General features: G+C 28.9%; 1 protein-coding gene across 1 annotated transcript in view; it reads right to left on the bottom strand.

Annotated features, from left to right (window-relative positions):
• LOC113372398 (RNA pseudouridylate synthase domain-containing protein 2-like) overlaps window positions 1-21216 on the bottom strand; it is a 550691-nt gene extending 529475 nt beyond the window's left edge. Inside the window, exon 1 of the mRNA XM_026612719.1 lies at window positions 20707-21216. Within this exon, the coding sequence (XP_026468504.1) occupies window positions 20707-21066 (360 nt within the window). The 5' untranslated portion in view covers window positions 21067-21216. The remainder of the gene's footprint in view (window positions 1-20706) is intronic.
• Window positions 21217-21442: the final 226 nt, after the last annotated feature.

Genomic DNA, 21442 nt, shown 5'->3' with positions numbered 1-21442 from the left:
GATTGGTATGAAAATCTTCTGCTGAAATTAGTCGTAACAAATATTGGTCAAAGTTGGAATAACAAGGTACTAAAGTAGGGAATACAACCACTCTGAAAGGTCCTTTAGGGTCTAATTTTAATGCATAGGTTTGCATCAACATTTGCAACAACCTCCTACCCTCACCTTTCAGTATTTGTTGTGCAGTTATATTTTTTAACTAATGCACCATTATTTCATGCTAAACGTCCATTAATAATTTAGTGTTATTTTTAAATGCTCTAGAACAGTTAGCACGCATCAGGAGTTCGATAAATTATCATGTCAATACGGAATGCAATGGGAACAAAGACATAATTCACACTGCAAACGCATTCAAACCAAATGGTATATATCACAGGTTTATCACCAGTGAGAATCTATTTCCCGGAATAGATAAATAGATATAAAGCACCATATAGCTCTATAACACTGACTACTAATAGGCCATAGGTTGGCAAATATTTTGCTGCCTAAAACCATACAAATGATAATTGAAAGGAATTGAAGCTTTAGAACGCGAACGTAAATATTGTTGAAATTGAAACAGTCAACTCATTTTTCAATTGTTTCCCAAATTTTCAATGTTCTCCCAAATACGATCTTAAGACAAATTCTTCAGGAACCAGAAAACGTTCCAAAGCATATGTTCTAATACCCAGAAACTGTATATTCAAAACTAATTCTTGATAATTAGACAAATATGCAAGCACTTATTGTTAGGTTTAGAAATCCTTGGTGATCCCAATATAGTATTTTACATTTGCTTTACAATTTTGGCCAAAGGCAAATATTTATTGTCATGCGATTCTGCATCAGAAAAGAAGATAGTTTGAGTATTTATAAGTGCTCTTCTATATCATGCGTTAAAATTGGACTTAATGTGCAAAGAATGGACAATATGTATTATTCGTATTATGATTCATTCAACAGATTGCTTCTTTAATTCTCAAGTATAATTGATAGAAAATAAGATTTTTCCTAGCTCTCCAATTACATCTGAACCAGATTAAATTAACGTCAACGATCCTTCATTGCGGTCCATCGCATATGCGAACAATAATCTGATTGAGAGATTAGAACGCGGATGTAATGATGCACGTCTAACATTCAATATATTTGGAGATGATATTATTCACTTATTTTGACATTTGCAAACATACACAATTATTGACACAAAATCAATATCGTCAGTACAAATCATTTGCTAATGTAGGTAGAAAAAAATTAAACACGTAGTCAAGCATCTCTTAAATACCTTCTCGAAAAACATCTGGCTTACTTATTATCTGGTCTAGTCTGGTCCTGGTTCCAAATCCAGTAAGTTTCAAATAAACATTTTTTTTAATTTACCATTCAAATTACAATCTGTCTTAGTGAAGACATTTAGTAATTGGTATGTTATAATATATGGTTTATTCAGAAAATGGTAATTCTAGTTTCAAATAAACATATTTTGTGAATTATTTGTGTAACATATCATGTAAATTAGTAACTTCCTAGGGTAAGTTGTTGCATTTGTCCAAAAATCGTTATTGAAAATTTATGCATATCTTTACAATTCAGAGGTTTCTGAACATTTTGGCATACCTTAGAAAAAATCGATCTGTGTGTATAGGTGTGGATACAATTTGTCGTCGACGATTTCGGACGTACGCAAAAACCGATTTGAATTAATCAAAAAACAATCGATTCTTATTGTTAAGGAGACTGACCGAGTACTGACCAGTTTTTGGCAAAAGTTGGTCCAGTCGTTTCAGAGAGACGAAGCAAAGAGTACAGAAAATTGAAATCGGGTTTTTGAGAGAACAGAACGGAATCGATTTGAATGATCCAAAAAACATTCAATTCGTAATGATAAGAAGTGGTGAGTAGTTTTTAGCAAAGGCAGGTCCAGCTGTTTCGGAGATAGGGAGCTAAATGTGCAAAAAATGGCAGAGAACAAAGCTTCCGATTTGAATGATTCAAAAAACTTTCTGCTTGTATTGTCGAAACGATTGCTTTTGGAGATTTTTTTTTTGTAATTTTCAAAAAAAATTTTTTCGAATATCGCAAATAATCCGGATTTTAATTCTAATTATAGCTAAAGTTCAAAGGCTCACTTGTATACTTCAAATAATTGTAACTTTGCAATTCAGTTTATATAATACTTATAAATTTTAGAAAATGTCTTTCATTCTAAATCGATTGATTAAGTTTTGTTTATTTAGTTCTACACTGTAATACATATATAAACGTCCTCGTTTGATTCATAAGCTCCTATATTTTGTCCATAAAATAAAAATAATGAAAGTTACCGTATTTATAATAATCTATTTGAAAACAATTAATATTCCTCGAATATTTCATTGCAGTATGGGAAGTTCCAGCAATTTGCCTTAAGACACGATACCATACACCAACAATATATAATTATAGTTAAGAATTTTGCAAAACACCGACAAAAAAGTTTAAAAGTCTACAAGTTGTTTCATGTAAAATGCTAGTTAGTTTACCAATTTGACCGCGGATTGAAATATCTAATCCCTTCCTTATTTATGTATCTATTCACTAAATCCCTAGATCATTTAATAACTCAATTCAAACTTTACACATAAGCTTGAATTAGTTTAAATATAAATTGAATTTCCTCGCAAATCCACAACTACAAAGTTTTGTTGACTACAAGTCGTGGTTCCGACAGGTTGGAACCACTTGCTGCTATGCTGATGAATTAGCTAAATTCTGAGATGCTGAGGTTATGTAAAAGTGTAGATTTGTCGCCAGTAGATTTTACTTACAAAACAAAATCACTGTTCGATTTTAAAAATGGGAGAATAATCGTTATTGATCCAAAATTTGCTCTTCCAAAAGACATGGGCTCAGGTCAAATCCAATGATCAAGCGAGAGCTTTGTGGAAGATCTCTCGTTGCCATTTCACAGCGCAGTGTCCAAATCGTTTATACCCGATTAGACACATATTATTGATCTACATTTTCTATTATTTACAAAGGATGTAAATTAGTGATAGTGTTGATAATTGGCCACTTAACTAATCATTAACATTAGCAACCTGATATGAACTCGGACACTGGCACGCCTCCGGTTGATCAATAAGTCACGCTCGGGCGGAGTCGATTGACGTACGCACCATTAGCATATTTTAAAACGTAACAACATTTATGCATTACCATCAATTTTATTGACTCTAAACCCTTTTAAAGCTTCGAGTAAAAACCTGTCTATCAACACCTTCTACACATAAAAAGGTCTTGACACAAGATGACACCGAAGTCTTGAAAGAACTTGTTGACTGAGAATTGCGCAGATTAGATAGGTTTTTACAAATAAAACATAGTACGGTAAAGAGAATTGTTTTGTCATGGTAGGTTAGATTCTGAGTATTTCCGGATTATGCATTTTTCATATATAGTTATTAATTTTCAGGTTGGTGAACTGTAGAATTTTGATAGTAGACAACTTTAACTTCTTTCCCAGAATTACAGCAACGCGCATAATAATCTTAATAATCTTATATATAAAAATGGACCGCAAAATGTGTTGGTAAGCGCATAACTCAACAACGCATGGACCAATTTGGCCAATTCTTTTTTTAAAATGTTCGTTTATGTCCAAGGATGGTTCTTACGGGAAGAAAAAATCGAATAATTGCCGGGAAAACCTTAAAAATAGCCCTTTTATTTTTCTCATACAAACGTGGGAATCAAGTAGGCAACGAAATTTGTAGAAAAAACAATGATTTATGTCATGACATTTTGTGTAGTTTTTGATAATCCAATTTTTAATATATTTATATAAACATAGAAATATCTTTCTATTAATTAACGAGCTATATTGGCAGCCAAAAACATTGATGTAAATGAATTAAATTTCAAAATTCAAGAACAAATTACAGGTGAATCAGTTGATTCGTCAACTAACCAAGACGATGTAGTTAACTATCCACCGGAATTTTTAAACTCGCTGGATTTGCCAGGATTGTCACTTCAATTAAAGGTTGGATCGACAATTACAATGTTGCGAAATATCGACCAACCGCGCCTTTGCAACGGCACAAGGTTAGCGTTAAAAAAACTACCAAACAACGTGATCGAAGCAACTCTATTGAAAGGATAGTATAAAGCAGAAGATGTTCTCACACAGTGCATCCCAATGATTCCGACTGATGTGCCATTTGAGTTTAAACGACTAAAGTTTCCAGTGCGTTTATGGTATCATTAAGTGTTTTTGGTATTAATTTGGAAAACCCATGCTTCTCACATGGTTAATTGTATGTTGTCTGTTCCCGCATTAGAAAATCCATCAGATTTGTTTGTCTATGCGCCAGGTAATTAAACAAAAAAACATCGTTTATCACGAAGCACTACAATGAAAATTGAACTGATTTTTGAAGTATGATTTACAAATTAAAATTATACTTTTAAATGCTTATAGTGTTTTTTTAATTAGGTAACAAAGTATTACCGATTACTTTCTTTCAGATAATTTCGGGTGCAAAGTAGAAAAAAGTAGGAACAAATTTTTTACAAATTTTTTTGACAGGCGAAGTCTGTCGGTCGGCTAGTATATAATAATCTTAATTTTTACTGCAAATTTTAGTGTAAGAAATCAATACCGATTCAACTGCTTACTCCACTGGACAAAAATATTATCAAATGTGAAAACAGGCCTTATATTAAAAATTTCAAACAAGCATATGAATTCACACACGAGATATATGCATTTTTATTAGTACTCATGTTAATATTTACAACTAAAAAACGGTATTACATGCAGTGCATATGACATAAAAATTGAAAAAAAAATGTTTTAATATTCACATGCATAATAAAATGCATATTTGCAATGACAAGGCAAACTCGTGAGTTTCGTATGCAGAGAGAAATGAAGTAAACAATATATATATATATATATATATATATATAAAGCGAGGTTTTTCTTCAGATGGTGAAATAATATAATAAAATTGTTTCTTGGGCATCCATCCAGTAATTAAAAAACAGTTTTAATGAAAAATGTTTTTATTTATAGAGAACATACGTTTCGGGTCTGGATTTGACCCATCTTCAGTGCTACAATTAAATAATTCAGGGTTACAACTTAAAACCATATAAAAAAATACATAATTAACAGACAAAAATAAGTAAAACAATGTATATGAAAAGTATATATGAAAAACAACCATAAAATAAACAATGTAAAGAAACTCACTATACAAATAAACTTTGAAAAACAACACAAAAACACAAAATTGCACGAAAAATAAATAAAAGTGAAATAAAAAATTGATGAAACGTCGAGTTATGAAAATTTTAAAAAAATTGTAAAATTAAAATGAATGATATATTTTATTATAAAAAAGCTTATTCCAAACGAACATGTTGTTAGTTTGGAAGTTGTATTACGAGTGTGTACGAGAGTAAAATGTGTGCGAACGTGTTTGCGGAAAATACTGGAAACTGTATCGTCATTGGTGAGAGAACGGGATAGAGAGAATTTTGGATCCAGACCCGAAACGTATGTTCTCTATAAATAAAAACATTTTTCATTAAAACTGTTTTTTAATTACTGGATGGATGCCCAAGAAACAATTTTATTATATATATATATATATATATATATATATATATATATAATAAACAAGTGAAATCAAATAAAATTAATCAAATAAAATAAAATAAAGAATGAGTTGCAGCATTTGAAGCATTATTGAATGTTGTCGAAACATCAAATGAACTTGTTCTAATTATTTCATGGACTCTAGTATGTATTATATACATTCAAACTCACAGCGACAGATGCACGCATATTTTTATTTAATTAAATTAATAAATAGAATAAGCATAATTATAAATTCATGATCTAGAATTGCATAAACCAAATAAACTATTTTAATCCTTTTTGTACTGAATACTTTTATACTTATGTCATTACTTGTGCTCGCAATACATTATTTTAGTTCATAAATTACAAAATCGACGATAAAAAATGAAAACCAAGAATAGATTGTAAATGATATAAGAAAACCGACCATTTCGTTTTTCGATCATTTCGATTTTCAAATATATGTATGATAATAGTATACAATGTATACTATACATACGGTAAATTAGGATCATGTCATTGAAATCATCATTTTGACATACAACGTCATGTCATAATTAGTGCATACTCAACATAGTCACATCATTATATTACATATGATTCTGTCATCATCGGTAGATGTTAACAAAATACATTAATAACAAGTAATACTTCCATTTGTTGTATTTCTAATGGAAATAAAATAATATTAAATATATAAGCAAAATTATTCTGTTTTATACATGTTATTTCATCCATTTCAGGTTCTAATGATGGATTTTATTTAGGCGCGTACGTCAACTGTAATCAGTATCTGACGAAAGCAAAAAGGAATAGATACTGATTAGAATCTAATAAGCGTGTAGGCCGCAATTCCAAGCTTTTGTGCATTTTTATAATTCAACCGCATATCGTAAGCCTATAATATTTTAGTATGTTATAAGGTTCTAAATTCCAGATTTATAAAATTTCCAAGAAACATCCAGATGGAAAAAACTTTTTTATAAATCTGTACTCCAACTTTTAAACAACTTTAGCACTATTTTTGCTTTTTTTTATTTAGCATTGAACGCCTTAAAAATCTAGTCTATCAAATAAATTGTCTGAATTGTAATTTAATTTATATAGGAGAAACAAGTCAGAAGTTAATTAAACGTTTACAACATAAAAATAATATCGACTCGTATATCTTTTATTTAGATAGTATTTCCAAATTTCTCACAAAACAATAAAAATGTCCAAAGGACTCGCAATTAGTTTCATACATGTATAGAAGCTTGGTGAATCAGTTCACAGACAACACGTATATTATACACTATTTAATTGTGATTTTTTAAGTTAGTATTTTGTGAAATATTGTTTAATTACAAATTTAATGTTTAATAACATAGTGACGTGCATTACTATATCCTGATACCATGGATCATTAAATTTTCTATCTTAACACTAAGATTAACTAATTGTAAGTACATTTTACTTCTTATAATTTTTTATCCTCAATTCAATTTTAGTTTTAGTTTTAGTTTTTCAATTCATATCCACTGAATAAAGACTTGGATTATAGCCGAAACGTATGGATGTAAAATAAATTTTTGAAATAAATTCATGTTCTTTATTGATGTTATGCCCGATTTCTAAACTTTGTTAATACATACGTATGTCAACATCGAATTCAGAATCATACAATACATTTATATATATTATATTAGATGTGTGTGTATATGTGCACGTGTGTTTATTTATTCACCGCATATGTACAAACAAAATACATGAATATTATATATAGAATCCATCCTAAATCAATTATGAGGCAACATGCCTCATTACATTTTCGACGTTCAAAGATCAAACCTCGGCAGCATTCCGCATAGATATTCGTTTACGAGCGAATATTGATGAAGGCATGAACTTGTGTGTTTATATTTCTCCGTGTTCGCGAATATTGATTCAGCATTTAATTTTCTCTAAGAATATTTGCAAATTTCGCATCGTGTGTTGGGTTAAAACCTGCTTAATGTCATCAAACAGTGATTGCACGATTTCAGACTTTGATATTTGTACATGCAAAATACATGAATGTCATTAAGTTATTTAATTACACAACGCTTACGAGGTTAGAGGAATAAAATTCAGGTAAATTGGAGACGAATTTGGTACATTTATATTAAAAAAAAATCATTTTTTAAGAATCTTAATAATATATCTTAAATAGAACAACTATCGACAATCCAGAATAAAATTCAAGAATATTAAAAAATAGATCTTAATAAATTAATGATAAATGCTATTAATATCCATATAGAGGAAAAATTATATTAATATGCTTAGAAGCTTATTGTAGAAAGGATAAGTAGTTATCAATAAGATTGTTAATAAAAAAATTCAACATCTTTTTTTATAAATTTTGTTAAGAATTCGTTTTAAATATTTTCATAATTACTATATTGTTAACTTCAAGTAGGTACCAGATGTATTTTAGATATTTTTTGTACAACAGACTAAGTAAATTCGTATTTTTCAATTTTTTCTAATTATAAAATCCTTACAAAATGAAAGTATACTGATTTTTGCACAAATTTGGTTATGAACTGATTTACCCTGCCAAAGAAATCAACTTGTTTATTGCTCACATTAAACAGGTTATAGAAATTTTCTAAATTTTGTAATTAATTAGCACCTTAACAAATATCTTAAACAATATTGAAATATTTTTCATCTCAATTGAATATGAATACTAATAGAATAATGTTGTCATAACTAATATAACCGTCCAAAATAATATTGTCATAACTACTCTTTTGCAGGTCGACGCAGTAAACAGAACTGTGCAGATGCGTCATTAATGAAAATTTAATAAATTTAATTTTAAATTTTATAAATCTTTGTTTGAGAAAATAAAATTTAAATAGTTCATAAAATTATATATTCAATAAATGAAAATTGTAATAAATATCATAAAATTTTATTATTATGTCCAAACTTTATTACTTTCATTACCAGTCAGTTAATTCTACCTGTATTTATCCAAAAATCTTTGGAATTCACCTCTTGTATAGCATAATAATGAAGGAATTTCCTGATTAGATGTAATACAATAATCACCTTTTCGAGAATTTGCATGAATAATTAAGGACTCATTACAAAATATGCTAAACTTTTTTGCATAATACCATTACGCATTGATTGCGAATTTAGAACTTTTGGTACTTTCACATTTTTTATAATAAAATTCAAATTAATAACTTTTGTAAACTCGTTAACCTCAAAAGAAGAAAGTAAAAATATAATTAATTGGTTTCAATTATTCAAATATCGTTCGCAACGTATGCAGAATCTATTGAAACTAATTTGTATATCCATCAAGCAGTTCGTTCTTTCATTTTTTACATAAATGCCATATAAATTTACATTAATTGAAGCTTCAACGTAATATCTATTTTTATGTTGTATAAAATTCATGCCATAACGTTCATATTCATAAAATTTTTTACATTAATTGAATTTACTATGACGTAAACGTACCAGTCAAACCAGTCTATAATTAATTTATTGTTTGAGACAGCAGTAGGAAATTTAAATGAAAAAAACGTATTATAATAGTATAAAAAATTAAATAAAATAAATAGAAACGTTGGTTCATCATTTATTTTTCGGAATCGTATAAAAATGTATAATCAATATGACAAAATCAATGTTTGAGCCAAAGTAAAAAACTTTATCAAACAAGTATCTAAAATATTCAAAAACATGCTTATTAATTATTTGTCTTTGGTATTCGAAATATTGATTCAGTCCACAAATTAATGTCATAATAAAATAATAATTCGTAGCAATTAAATTGCCCTCAATTACTTGATTACATGAAACAAATGTGAACAGAATATAATTATTTCGATTTTGGCAATAAATCACCATAATTATGATTGAATCCTATTAATAGTTATCAGTATGATATTTTAAATAGGCTTAAATAATCCTGATTTGTAGTCGGTCGTAAAAACTGGATTGTTTGACCTAATTTAAAATCATTTGGGAGTGAATTTGCAAATAAATATTTGTACTAGTGAACTATAATATTAAGAGGACAAATGTTTTATGTCTGGCTATAAAATTATTTTATGAAGTCAATAAATATTTAGATTTAGTCTAGTTCTTGGGTAATATTCATTTTATATTTACTACGATACAAACAACATTTTTTGATGATACAAGAACATTAGAAAAATAAAAAAGTGTTCAACATAATAAATAAACATAATTTTCATTGAATTTTTTACAATTTTCAGAAATTTCCATCAAAGGAATAGAATATATAATACAAAGAATTCTGGATATTATTTCAAATTCAATATAAAACTTTGTACTTGGTTTTGTAATTTGTTTTAAATAAATACGCGAGCCATTTGTGTAAATATTGAAGAAGTTCTGATTTGTTTATTAAATGAATATTTTTTTATGTAGTATTTGTTTACATACAGATATAGCTTTTATTCTATATGCTTCCAGTTTTTTATTGCTTTAGGATAAACACTGCTTTTACATACAAATAGACGGAAAATGCAGACAATTGTGCTCCATTCTGACCTTTTTGATACAACTGTTAATCTCCTGGATTATTCTTCCGATTTTAATCTCACACAATTCAAAGCCGTATAATTTCATTTCTTCTATTTGGTCAGTAGAAAATACATCACATACGCGTAAAAATCTTTTAAATATTCTATTGGATTTATGTAATTTCCTTTAAAGGATTGTGAACTATAGCACATTGCATCCTGTGGCGCAATCAAGAAAATGAAATAAAATTGTAATAGAATTTACACGAGGATAGTTCTCGTATAGTAAGAATTGGTAGTAGTTGTGATGAAATTCGTTAAAAAAAATATTTCAATCGATCACGTCATTTTTTTTAAGTAAAACTTTTTTAGGCGAGTAAATCTGTAAAAATGCAACGGAAGTTGCGTTACGCCCGAACTGTTCATTTTGCTCTCGATGAAATCATTTCTATACGGGTGGATTGCGATTAGTCGTCGTGTCAAGTGAATAGAATTCTTTCGTTGTATGCGTCAATAAGGAGATCGGAATGTCATTAGATTTTAAGGTTACATCGTAGTACAAATCTTGATTTATCAAAAAATGCCTGAATCAGAAGAATATTTTACTCTGTCCCCCGTAAATAATTATAATGAAAATAATAAAGCAAATGAAACATTATTTGTGCTGTGTAAGAAACGTAAGTTTATTGAAATAATTTTTATTTTTATTTTCATAGGCAAGACAGATATTACAGAGGCAAGACAGAATGAGATTGTATCGCCAGCGAAAAAGTAAAAAAAAATGCAAGCAGTCAATTAATGTATGTAAATTTTAATTACATAAAGTACTTCAAACACAATTACATGATGAGTGAAGTTGCTAAAACAAGATTTGTTTAGGCATTGTTTAACATAACCCACTGTGTGAACGAATATTATAGAATTTATTAATCAGCAATTACTTCGATTCTCTAATCAAGGTTCATTTCTAAATGCTAATTACAAACCGATCATGTCATATTTGAAGTACGACTTCAATTTCATTATTGTTTTCAATTATTATACATATTTTTTATGCTATTATAAATATATATAATTTATAATTTATCATTATATAAATGTGCACAGTGGTCGACACTGATAAATGTGTGCATTACGAGTGTTACTATATTACTAATGAACATTGATGTATTTATTTTTACTTAAATGCCATCTTGTACAGTAGCAAATAAGTTTTACTTCAATCACGTGTAAACCTTACGGGCACTCTTTTTTTTTAAGGTGAATCTTTTAATTTTTATCTCGTTTGATTTGGAAGCTGATCCCTATCATGTCCATACCAATTTTATAGAAGATTAAAAATTTTAATAGAATACTTTCTCTGGAGTTTGCAACAAAATGAAATATATTTGCATCAGAATTTATACCAAAGTTGCAACTCGGTGTTTACTACTGATTTGGTGAATTTGCTAAAAACTTTTTAGAGAACAGAGTTTACGCTTTGTGCTCTTAACTTGCACAAACCACGTTTTAAACACTAAACTCAACTCTATACAAAGGCAAAACCAGTAAAACTTGAATGAAAATTAGTAAATCCATAATAAGTGGTGCGTCATATGCCGTCGCACGGCGTCTTTGCAGCGATCGATAAACCACGAGACCGAGAAAGTATTTTGCTTTTGTGACGATGGAAATAGTTCTGGATGAAATTTCCTAGTTATATGTAATCCTTAGAGAGCGAGAATTAAAGTATATATCAAATGTTACCTATACCAATCAATTTCGTTAACATTGAAAAGCTAAATGTGCATCTGAACTTATTTAGGGCATTTTGTAAAATTGGACAACATATGAGACATTTTGTCAAATTTTGTCATATTACTAAGTAATTAAAAAGCATGTGTTTGTTTCTTTGCGATAATAAAATATATTATTAAAACAATTATAATATCTTCCTCTTTTTCTCTCTACAAGTTTTTCCTTTTATTCAAAACAACAAATATGAAGTGAAATACATAAATGTGTACAGAATAGTTCTATTAACGACTAATATTAATTGGTTATAATTAAATTATCAATTATAAAAAAATTAAAAGCTCAATAATTTTGTAAAGATCGTTCATAATTGAAATTTGTCAAACTAAAAGCTATTTAATGCAGCAATATTTACCATTTTTCCAACAAGTATGCTAATTAATTGCCTTTGGCATTCAAATTACTGATAGAGTTAACAAACTATGTTATAATGAAATAATGTTTCATTAATAATATAATGAAATAATACTTCATGGTAATTAAATTATACTCAAATAAATAATTAATTATAATATTATGCGAGATTAACTATTTATGCGATTACTAATTTTCATGCGAAAGTATATAAAATATGTCAAACTAATGAAATATCATAGTAACAATCACAATGTTAAAAAAACATAAAAAGTAATAGATAAAAAGCAAAAGTGCAAATGTTTTGAAAATATCTCTTATATATAAATATTTTAATTAACTTTCCGTGTACTAAGTAATAGCAAAAAAAATCTAAAATCTAAATATATGCATATCTTTACTTTTAAAGACCTCTTTACCATTTTGATATATTTTACAAAAAATAGATGTAGTATGGTTGGATACAATTATCCGACAAAAATTTAAGAGATCACGTATCAATCGATTTGAGTGATTCAAAAATCACTCAATACCCATTGAATGTTTCGACGTGCTGATAGAAGAATTTGGCAAAGACAGGTCCAGACCAGATAAAAAGTTTCCGGGATAAAAAATATGCAGAGCCTATATTGCCACAATGTTTTCCAACGTTTACACTCTATAGAATTGAATTTCAGATATTCATGTTTTAAAATTTTCCTCACAAAGGTTTAATATCAATTTTATACTAATAATTATTTTTTAAAACTTATTTACATATCTTAAAGAAACCAAACTATTGGTCCGACATTTGTGCGTTATCTAGGTTAGATTTTCTATCAAAAACACCTGACTGCAAACAACCACAATGAATTTTGACAGTTTTTAGTACCACTTCATATGAAAACAGCTACATAACATAGCCTTTCCGTAACATTAGTCAATTTATCGGCAGTCTCTATTCTATATTCAAAAGTTTAAGAGTTTTATAATTTTTAATGGGACAAGTCCTAAAGAGAGTTAAGAAAACTCTAGTTTATTACATGTAGATGATCTATTTCATGATATAAATATTCTTCAACATTTTAAAAAAGTCACCACTGGATAATATCTTAAACTAGCAAATTGTTTAATGAAACAATTTCTATATTTTTTAGTAAATCATCAAAATATGATAGTTAATTTAATGCATTTTTTTAGTATTATTATATTATTTTATTATTCATTATTATTATATATGTATTATTATCATTATTATTAATTACCATTTTTATGTTGTTATTTATTCTGTTGTTTCTTATTCGTTTATTCTTGTTTTTAGTTTATATATTTTAGCATAGCAGCTCATAGAATGTAATTACTGTTCTGATTGATATATAATAATAAATAAATAAAAATTTTAAAAAAATCTTAAAATTGTACTTTCAACTTCTCAATATAAAAGTTAGAAATAGTCGACGAAATATTTCACGCCGTTCAAGGTGTCGAACGCGTGGGGTAGTGCAAAGGCTCGAAGATTTACGCACGGGATCATATCTAGAGCCTAAAGCCAAAATCCAGCCCCAGTCGATGTTTAAATTGAAACCTCTTGCAGTTTGTAAATATATATATATATATATATATATATATATATATATACATATATAATACAATTTCAAGACAGCAAGGAGGCAGCCTATATGGTAATGTGCGTTGTAAAACCCTTGTTTGATGCGGTCGTAACATCACAGGAGAAGGGTCTTATGTCTAGAATCCAAAACGCACGTGCTTCAAACTGACTTTTCTTAAAATAACTGACTCAAATTCGACAGAGTATTAATATAATACTATAATCTTATATAATACACCAAGCATATATTGTTATACCTTTAACTTTCCAAATTAACTCAGAAACTTCCCAGATTTATAAAGTTTTTACACTTAAAATCAACCTGATTAGGAATAAATTTAAAACCTGCTAAATTTGAAAATTTGAGGATAAAGCTCATATATCTCAAATATACATCGAAAATAGTAAAATTAATAAAACTGTTGAAATAGAAAAAAAAACTTTGTCCTCAAATTCAACACTTATTTCATTTCAAGAAATTAACTTTATTAATTTAAGATCCATTAAGATCATAACTTTTGAACTTGCAAAAGTTTTAATATTACGTTAATTAGAATTGAAATTGCGTTTTATGTTACCGAGACTATACAAATTAACTCAAAAGCTTTCAAGATTTATATAGTTTGTACATTTAAATTCAACCTCATTGGGTGTAAATTAACTACCTGCTGAATTTAAATTATATAAAGCTTATATATTTCAAACAAACATCGAAAATCGTTAAATTAATAAAACTGTTGATATAGAAAAAGCTTTGTCCTCAAATTCAAAACCTATTTTACTTCATGATTTTAACTTTATTAATTTAAGATCCATAAAGATCATACCTTTTAAACTTGCAGTCATACCCGTCCAGATTTTTATTAATTTTTTGCAGAAGTTTTAATATTACGTTAATTAGAAATTGCATTTCATGTTACCGAGACTATCATTACAAGTTCCTAATTATAGCTCATAAACTATTTTCAGCAATTTATGCAAACTTCATAAAATGAATAATTTCATGTTATTTTCGTACATGTTTAATAATATTTGCACGTTATTAATTCCGGATTGCCTAATTTAAATAACATAAAATACATTCGAGGTACCCAATTTGACTTGAATAATTATTTCCACACAGTTTTTCGAGTAATTTAATATTTGATCTCTTGGTAATTACGTTTTACTATTGACTTCATTTGTTTCCAAACCATTTATTCTTTTTATATAAAACTTTGAAGGTTTTATTGATTTTATAAAAGAGAAAGAATTAATAGGATTTAAAATTAAAGGGATACAGAAAGACGATAATTTTAGGAAATGCTAGTCGTGTTAAATATTTATTGAATTAAATATTTCGTTTATTTTTATTAGAACATACATGTTATTTAATGATTTACATTGACGAGTTGAGCTACTGTAATAAATATTGATGTGTTCAACCGAAATTTTGCAAATAATCATTATATTTAATCCCAAAAAAAAGTTAAAATAACTTTAATACCACGTCGATAAATTGAAATGTGACAAGCATGATTAAAAAAATAATAACACAAAAGATATAAAATATTAATGATAATAAATTCCATTTATTGTTTTCGTTCTATAAATTTTGTTAGTCAACAAGTGAGAGTTGTCCAATATCGTTTAGTAATTATTATAATTATTATAATTAAATTAAAAAAAGTTCAGTAATTAAAAATGTAGTTAAATAGAAAAATTAATTTTTAAAAACTAATTAATTTTTAAAGTTCTGATTAGTTTTTCAGTTGCTAAAGTTATATGTAAAATGTGCAAGAAGTTATGAAATAAACCAATACTTCAAACGTCTCCACTGGTTGTGTAAAAAAGTTAAAAAAAAATTTTTTTTTGATTTTCACATTTTTTTTCATGCTGTTTCCATACGAAGTTTGATTGAATTGCGCACTATCTAAAAGTTAATATTAAGAGCTTAATATTAAGGGTCTTATGTCTAGAATCAAAAACGCACGTGCTTCAAACTGACTTTTCTTAAAATAACTGACTCAAATTCAACAGAGTATCAATATAATACTATAATCATACATAATACACCACATATATATTGTTCTACCTATAACTTTCCAAATTAACTCAGATACTACCAAGATTTATAAAGCTTTACACTTAAATTCATCCTTGTTGGTAATCAATTAACAACCGACTCAAAAACATTGTGAATTTTTAAATTAATGAAATAGAACAGACATACTTTCAGAAAATTGTTTTTTAGCAATTTGGAACCAATTGAGCTTTTAGGGGCAAGGAGATTCCATATTAAGGAACCATATTAAGGTCGTCCATATTAAGGACCACCCTAATATATATTATGTGTGTGTGTGTATTTAGCAAATATTTTTTTAAAATTAAATCTATTCCTAATCAACTAAAAAACACGACAAAATTTGTTTTTAGCGTGCTTTTGTCTCTTATACATTTCACGTGTTTCGACACCTGCATGCTAAAGCGCCATCAATCACTTTCTCGATTCTGGGTTAGAAAATCAGTGTTGGCTCAAAGTCGTGTTATGACAGCTGAAATGAGATCATGTTTTTATGAACACGATTTGGTAAAACTTTTCTCGTCAGAACTTTGCCTTGGTGGCAAAAGCTAACAACGATGTTGCGTTGCTTTACGCGTACGGAGACACATACTATAGTTAGAACTCTGGTGGAAATTTTGCTCGAAAAGTTTCACAACAGACGTATAAAGAAAGAACTACGATAAATTTATTAATGGCTTATTGAAAATGATATAAAAAATTTATAATTTGCAGTGTGATGGTATAATTATACCATCTGTGATTTGAGGCGAAAGCTTCACGAAAGCTACTAATTGTTTCATTCATAAAGCTTTAAAATAATATAGATTTATCTAATTAAGAATAGTTTAATTAGGCGATATATTGTTTATAAAAAACATTCACTATCAATATCTGGCGCTAGTATGAATATGGTATGAACGATACTATTGGGATTTAGAGTTAAAAACAAAAGAGTAGTTAAGGAAGTAGTTTTCGACTCGGATGCCGCAAAATTCATATAAATCTCATAATTCGCAAGTGGAAAGTGTTAAGATCATATATAAAAACTAGGAGTGTATTTGGAGTTAATAAATGAATAAGAAGATCAGTGTGTATAAATAGAAACTTTGGCCAGACTTAACACAATATTAAATTTCAAAAACAGGAAAGGTGATTTGTGATATACTAAAATAATTTGGTAAATAATTTTAATAAAAGTAAAAAACTTGTAACAGTATTGTTTATATTGGCAAAAATAGTACTGAATATTTAAAAAATGGTAAATTATAATTGCTATTCAACAGAGAATTTTAGATATATTAAAATCCTTTATAGTTATACTAGTCACATAATATAAACTTTTTAAGCTTAAAATTAATTATTTAAGCTTAAATTAGGTAAGAATCTCGGAATTCAAGATGCCCAGCTGTAAGTCTGTAAATACTTGTATATTGACACCGAAAGGAGTCTCAAAACCTACATATGGTAAGGTGTCAATACCAAATGTAGATTTTGAGACAACTTTAGGGTATTGACACCCTACCATATATAGGTTTTGAGACAACTATAGGGTGTCAATATACAAGTATTTACAGACTTACAGCTGGGTATCTTGAATTCCGAGGTGAACTTACTATAATGACTGAACTAATAGTCATATTCCTATTTAGAAAAAACAGATTCAGTTTCCTTTGCGAACAGCATTTTTTGGTATTTAACAAAACCTAAAACGGTATGCCCACATTGTAATAATAACGATACATTTACAAATTATAATATTTTTCATCTTAGTTGGAATAAAAATTATTACAATTTTTATGGGTCGCTGAAAGAATTATCGTGCTTGACCTATATTTGTTCCATAAAACAAAATACCAAAATATTAATGTAACATATGAAAAGCTTCCCAACGCAAATTTCACTCTCAGTCGGCACTAAAATTAAATTTTAAGTGTGAAAATAATAAAAACAGGAAAAACGCATTGTAAAGATATATTTAATACACAACAATATTCTTCAAACATAAATAACGCTATTAAAATATTTATTTTAATAAAAGAAAGTCAAAAGTAACATCGTGGCAAAAGTGGTATTTCCATTACAACATTGAAGCATCTCAAGGTAGAATGATCTTTATGTTCTTAATATATACCACTATTGAATATATATACATCGTTTAAAACTATGCCGATTATTCTAGATTGCGAAACAAATTAATGGCTACAGAGTAAAACTAAGATTTTGATTAAAAAAGAACAAAATATTAGATATGTGACGGGACATTATGTGAAACTCAAAAATATTTGTATTGTTATTATTTCTTTGGCAATACAAAATTTATTAATTCATATTTGATTCATAGATCTCAGATTCGACACCCACTTCGAGCAGCTTGGAAATATAGATAGCAATATGTTTTCAAGTAAAAATTCGGCGTTGCTGCAATACCCCAATTAGAATGAATGAATTCGAAACCCCGCAGACCAGGGGGTTGTCTTCTTAAAGCATTCAGTATTAAAAATTAAAACTATATTTCAGAAAGAGTCAGGTCAATCAATGGGTTGCCCACTGACCATAACAAACGTCTTAGTAAAGTAAGCAGTGTTCAGTACAGCTTATAGGACACATAATAGTTCTGATTGTTGTAAAAACAACGTATATAAAAAAATAGTTTATATTAAGCATCCAATGAATATTTAACAAATTAAATAGACTGTTTCAATAAAAATCTTTATCAGCTCTCAGCTTACCGTTCGCAGCGGCGCTTCTGAGATGATGTGATGCTATTTCTGTCATATGGGGTGTAAATTATATATAAACACATATAGCTAAAGTACACTTTAGCCATTTTATGTACGCGCTGTTAGAAGAATTTAATGGCATTCTTAACTAATAAACTTCTCCGTCACTACTTGTTACGACTTACAAAACTGTGTGTGAAAGAGAACCGCGGAATAAACTTACAATATAAGGTGACTAAAGCTGAATTGGATTTAATATGCATTCATAACATTGCATTATTAAACACAAAATAAGAAATAAATATGCAAATCAAAAATAACATCTATTGGTAAATAACATTTTAGCTTCAACACCACCAGCCTTTCTTTTATAATCAATCGAAATTAATAATTAGTGTACTAAAAGTGTTATACAAGTAGTGACATTGTGTTTTAAGGCAAATTGCTGGAACTTCTCATATTTCATAATTGAAGATCTTTATCTCATATTTCACCATGCCTTAGTGGACCTTATTTCATATGTCTAACCAAAGAATAACAAATTGAATTGCAAAGATAAAATGACTCTCAAAATCTGCTGTTTTTTAATTTTTTGCTCCGTATCTCCAAAATGCCCAAACCCTGCCTTTGCCAAAAACTGACCAGCACGTGTACCCGTCAATACCAATCAAATTCTTTTTGAATCATTCAAATATACATACATATATACATACATACATACACATTATTTTTTTATAAGAAATGCCAAAATGTTCAGACGATTAGGAAGCGTCCATAATCACTTGAGGTTTTTAGGGGCGGGGGGTCATTTGACAAAAAATCACAAAATATCACGTGGGGGGAGGGGTATAGTAAGATATCACGTGCATTTATTTTTACCAGTTTTTTTTTAAATTCAAACATTTGCAAAAGAATAAAAATAATAGAACTTTTCCTCGTAACTAAAAATACACGTGCCGTTTGGTGGGGGAGGGGGGGATAATTTTGAATACCACCACGTATCACACCTAAGGGGAGGGAGGGAAGGTTCAAAAATCCTTAAAAAATCGATCACGTGATTAATGGACGCCCCCTTATGAAACGTAAAGTCTAAATAACAAAAAATATTTTTAATTTCTTGGCGATTACCATCGAATCTACTATCCATTATTTAAGAAAAAAAAGTTCAGTTATTTACAGCTGAATTGCAATTGGTTATAAAATTGTTATACTTAAATCGGATAGAAAATCATTTCTATTAAAATAAAAAAAAATTGAATATTGCTCTAACATATGTAAAAAATAAGTTAATAATTACTTTATAAGTGCACATAATACACTTTTTTAGAATGAAAAATTGATTGAAAATGTCTATTTCACTTTTGCAACTAAATTTCCAACTTAATCATACGTGACGATATAAAAAATTGTACATGTTTTTTCGTCTTATTCATTTTTTTTAAATACTACGTAAATGTATAATAAATGAATATTCCAAAAGCTGTCATGATTATAATCGATTTTCATTGATTTCGGTAAATACTATGCCAAGATGTACAAATAACCATGCTAATAAAAAAAACAAGAATGTAAACTGCCTTAACAGTTATAATACTCGTATAAGAAAAAATGACTATACTGACAACCAGCAGCAATGCGCCAAGGGTATGAAACCTATACAATAATATTATATTTTTATAAAATAAGGCACATTACATATCACGCCTTTCCTGAAGCATCTGTGAGTCCTTTGACAGAAATAAAAAAAAAATATATTCATTAAATATGGGAGGTTGAGGTTCTCCTCCCCCTTGAAAAAAATATCATAGTCCTCAATAATTAAATAAATAACTTGTGAACCTGAAACAAAAGTTATTGACTTCGCCGAAAATAATTTGTAGCCCTTTTGGGGTAAAAAATCCACAGCAGTGTTTTATCAAGTGTATGTCCAGTATGGGTTTAACTAGTAGTTCATGAAACTTCGTCGATACTGATGACAATGTTCAAATCATCTTCATTCCTTAATTAGAGAACATAAATTTAAAAAAAAAACATCATTTACTACCCACCTTTCTTCCATTAGCGACTGTCGTCATCCTCTGCCCCATCTGGTTCCCTGCTCCAGCCGTCCCTCCGGCAGCCGCAGCCGCAGCGGCCGCCGCTGCTGCAGCCGCTGCCGCGACAGCCGCCGATGCATGCGGAGGCTGATGATGACCCACGCCACCACAGGCGCCCGGGCCGGCAGCACCGCCCGTGACGAAGGTGCGCAGGGTAAGCGGAGCATGGGCCAACCCGACAAGTGCAGGGTGTAAGGCTGGATGCAAAGCGGCTGCTGCAGCAGCAGGATGCATCTGGTGCAATGGTACTGCAACCATTTTTTGTAAAGGAACTCCCCAAGGGAGGTACCAAGATCCCGGATGGTGTTGCATGATTGTAACACAAATTTAAACAGATATGAACTTTGTAAATTTTTAGGCCAACTCACACACTATTCATTAATAGTGTATTTTAGTGATTCGTAGTTGTTTCCATTAAACAGACAGAAAATGATTAAAATATATTTAAGCGTAGAATTTAATTGTAAAATATTCAATTTAACGATTTACTCCACGTTAGTAAACTTCCTATAAATTTTATCTAGGCTTTATTACCAAAATAAAGTTGTTCTTAAAAGTAAAATAAATGCATGAAATTTGAGATTTTTGTTAAGCATTCCTGCAGGCTAAAATAGTACAGGATTTTTTGACAATAACTAGCCTATTAAACACTAACACCAAATCACTATTTTTCCACAACACTGAACAC

This window comes from Ctenocephalides felis, unplaced genomic scaffold (assembly GCF_003426905.1).
Source record: "Ctenocephalides felis isolate EL2017-DRISC unplaced genomic scaffold, ASM342690v1 CF-g0.4_SCAFFOLD_01604, whole genome shotgun sequence".
Taxonomy (NCBI): domain Eukaryota; kingdom Metazoa; phylum Arthropoda; class Insecta; order Siphonaptera; family Pulicidae; genus Ctenocephalides; species Ctenocephalides felis.
Note: the sequence above shows the minus strand (reverse complement) of the source record. Positions and strands in the feature narration are given on the sequence as shown.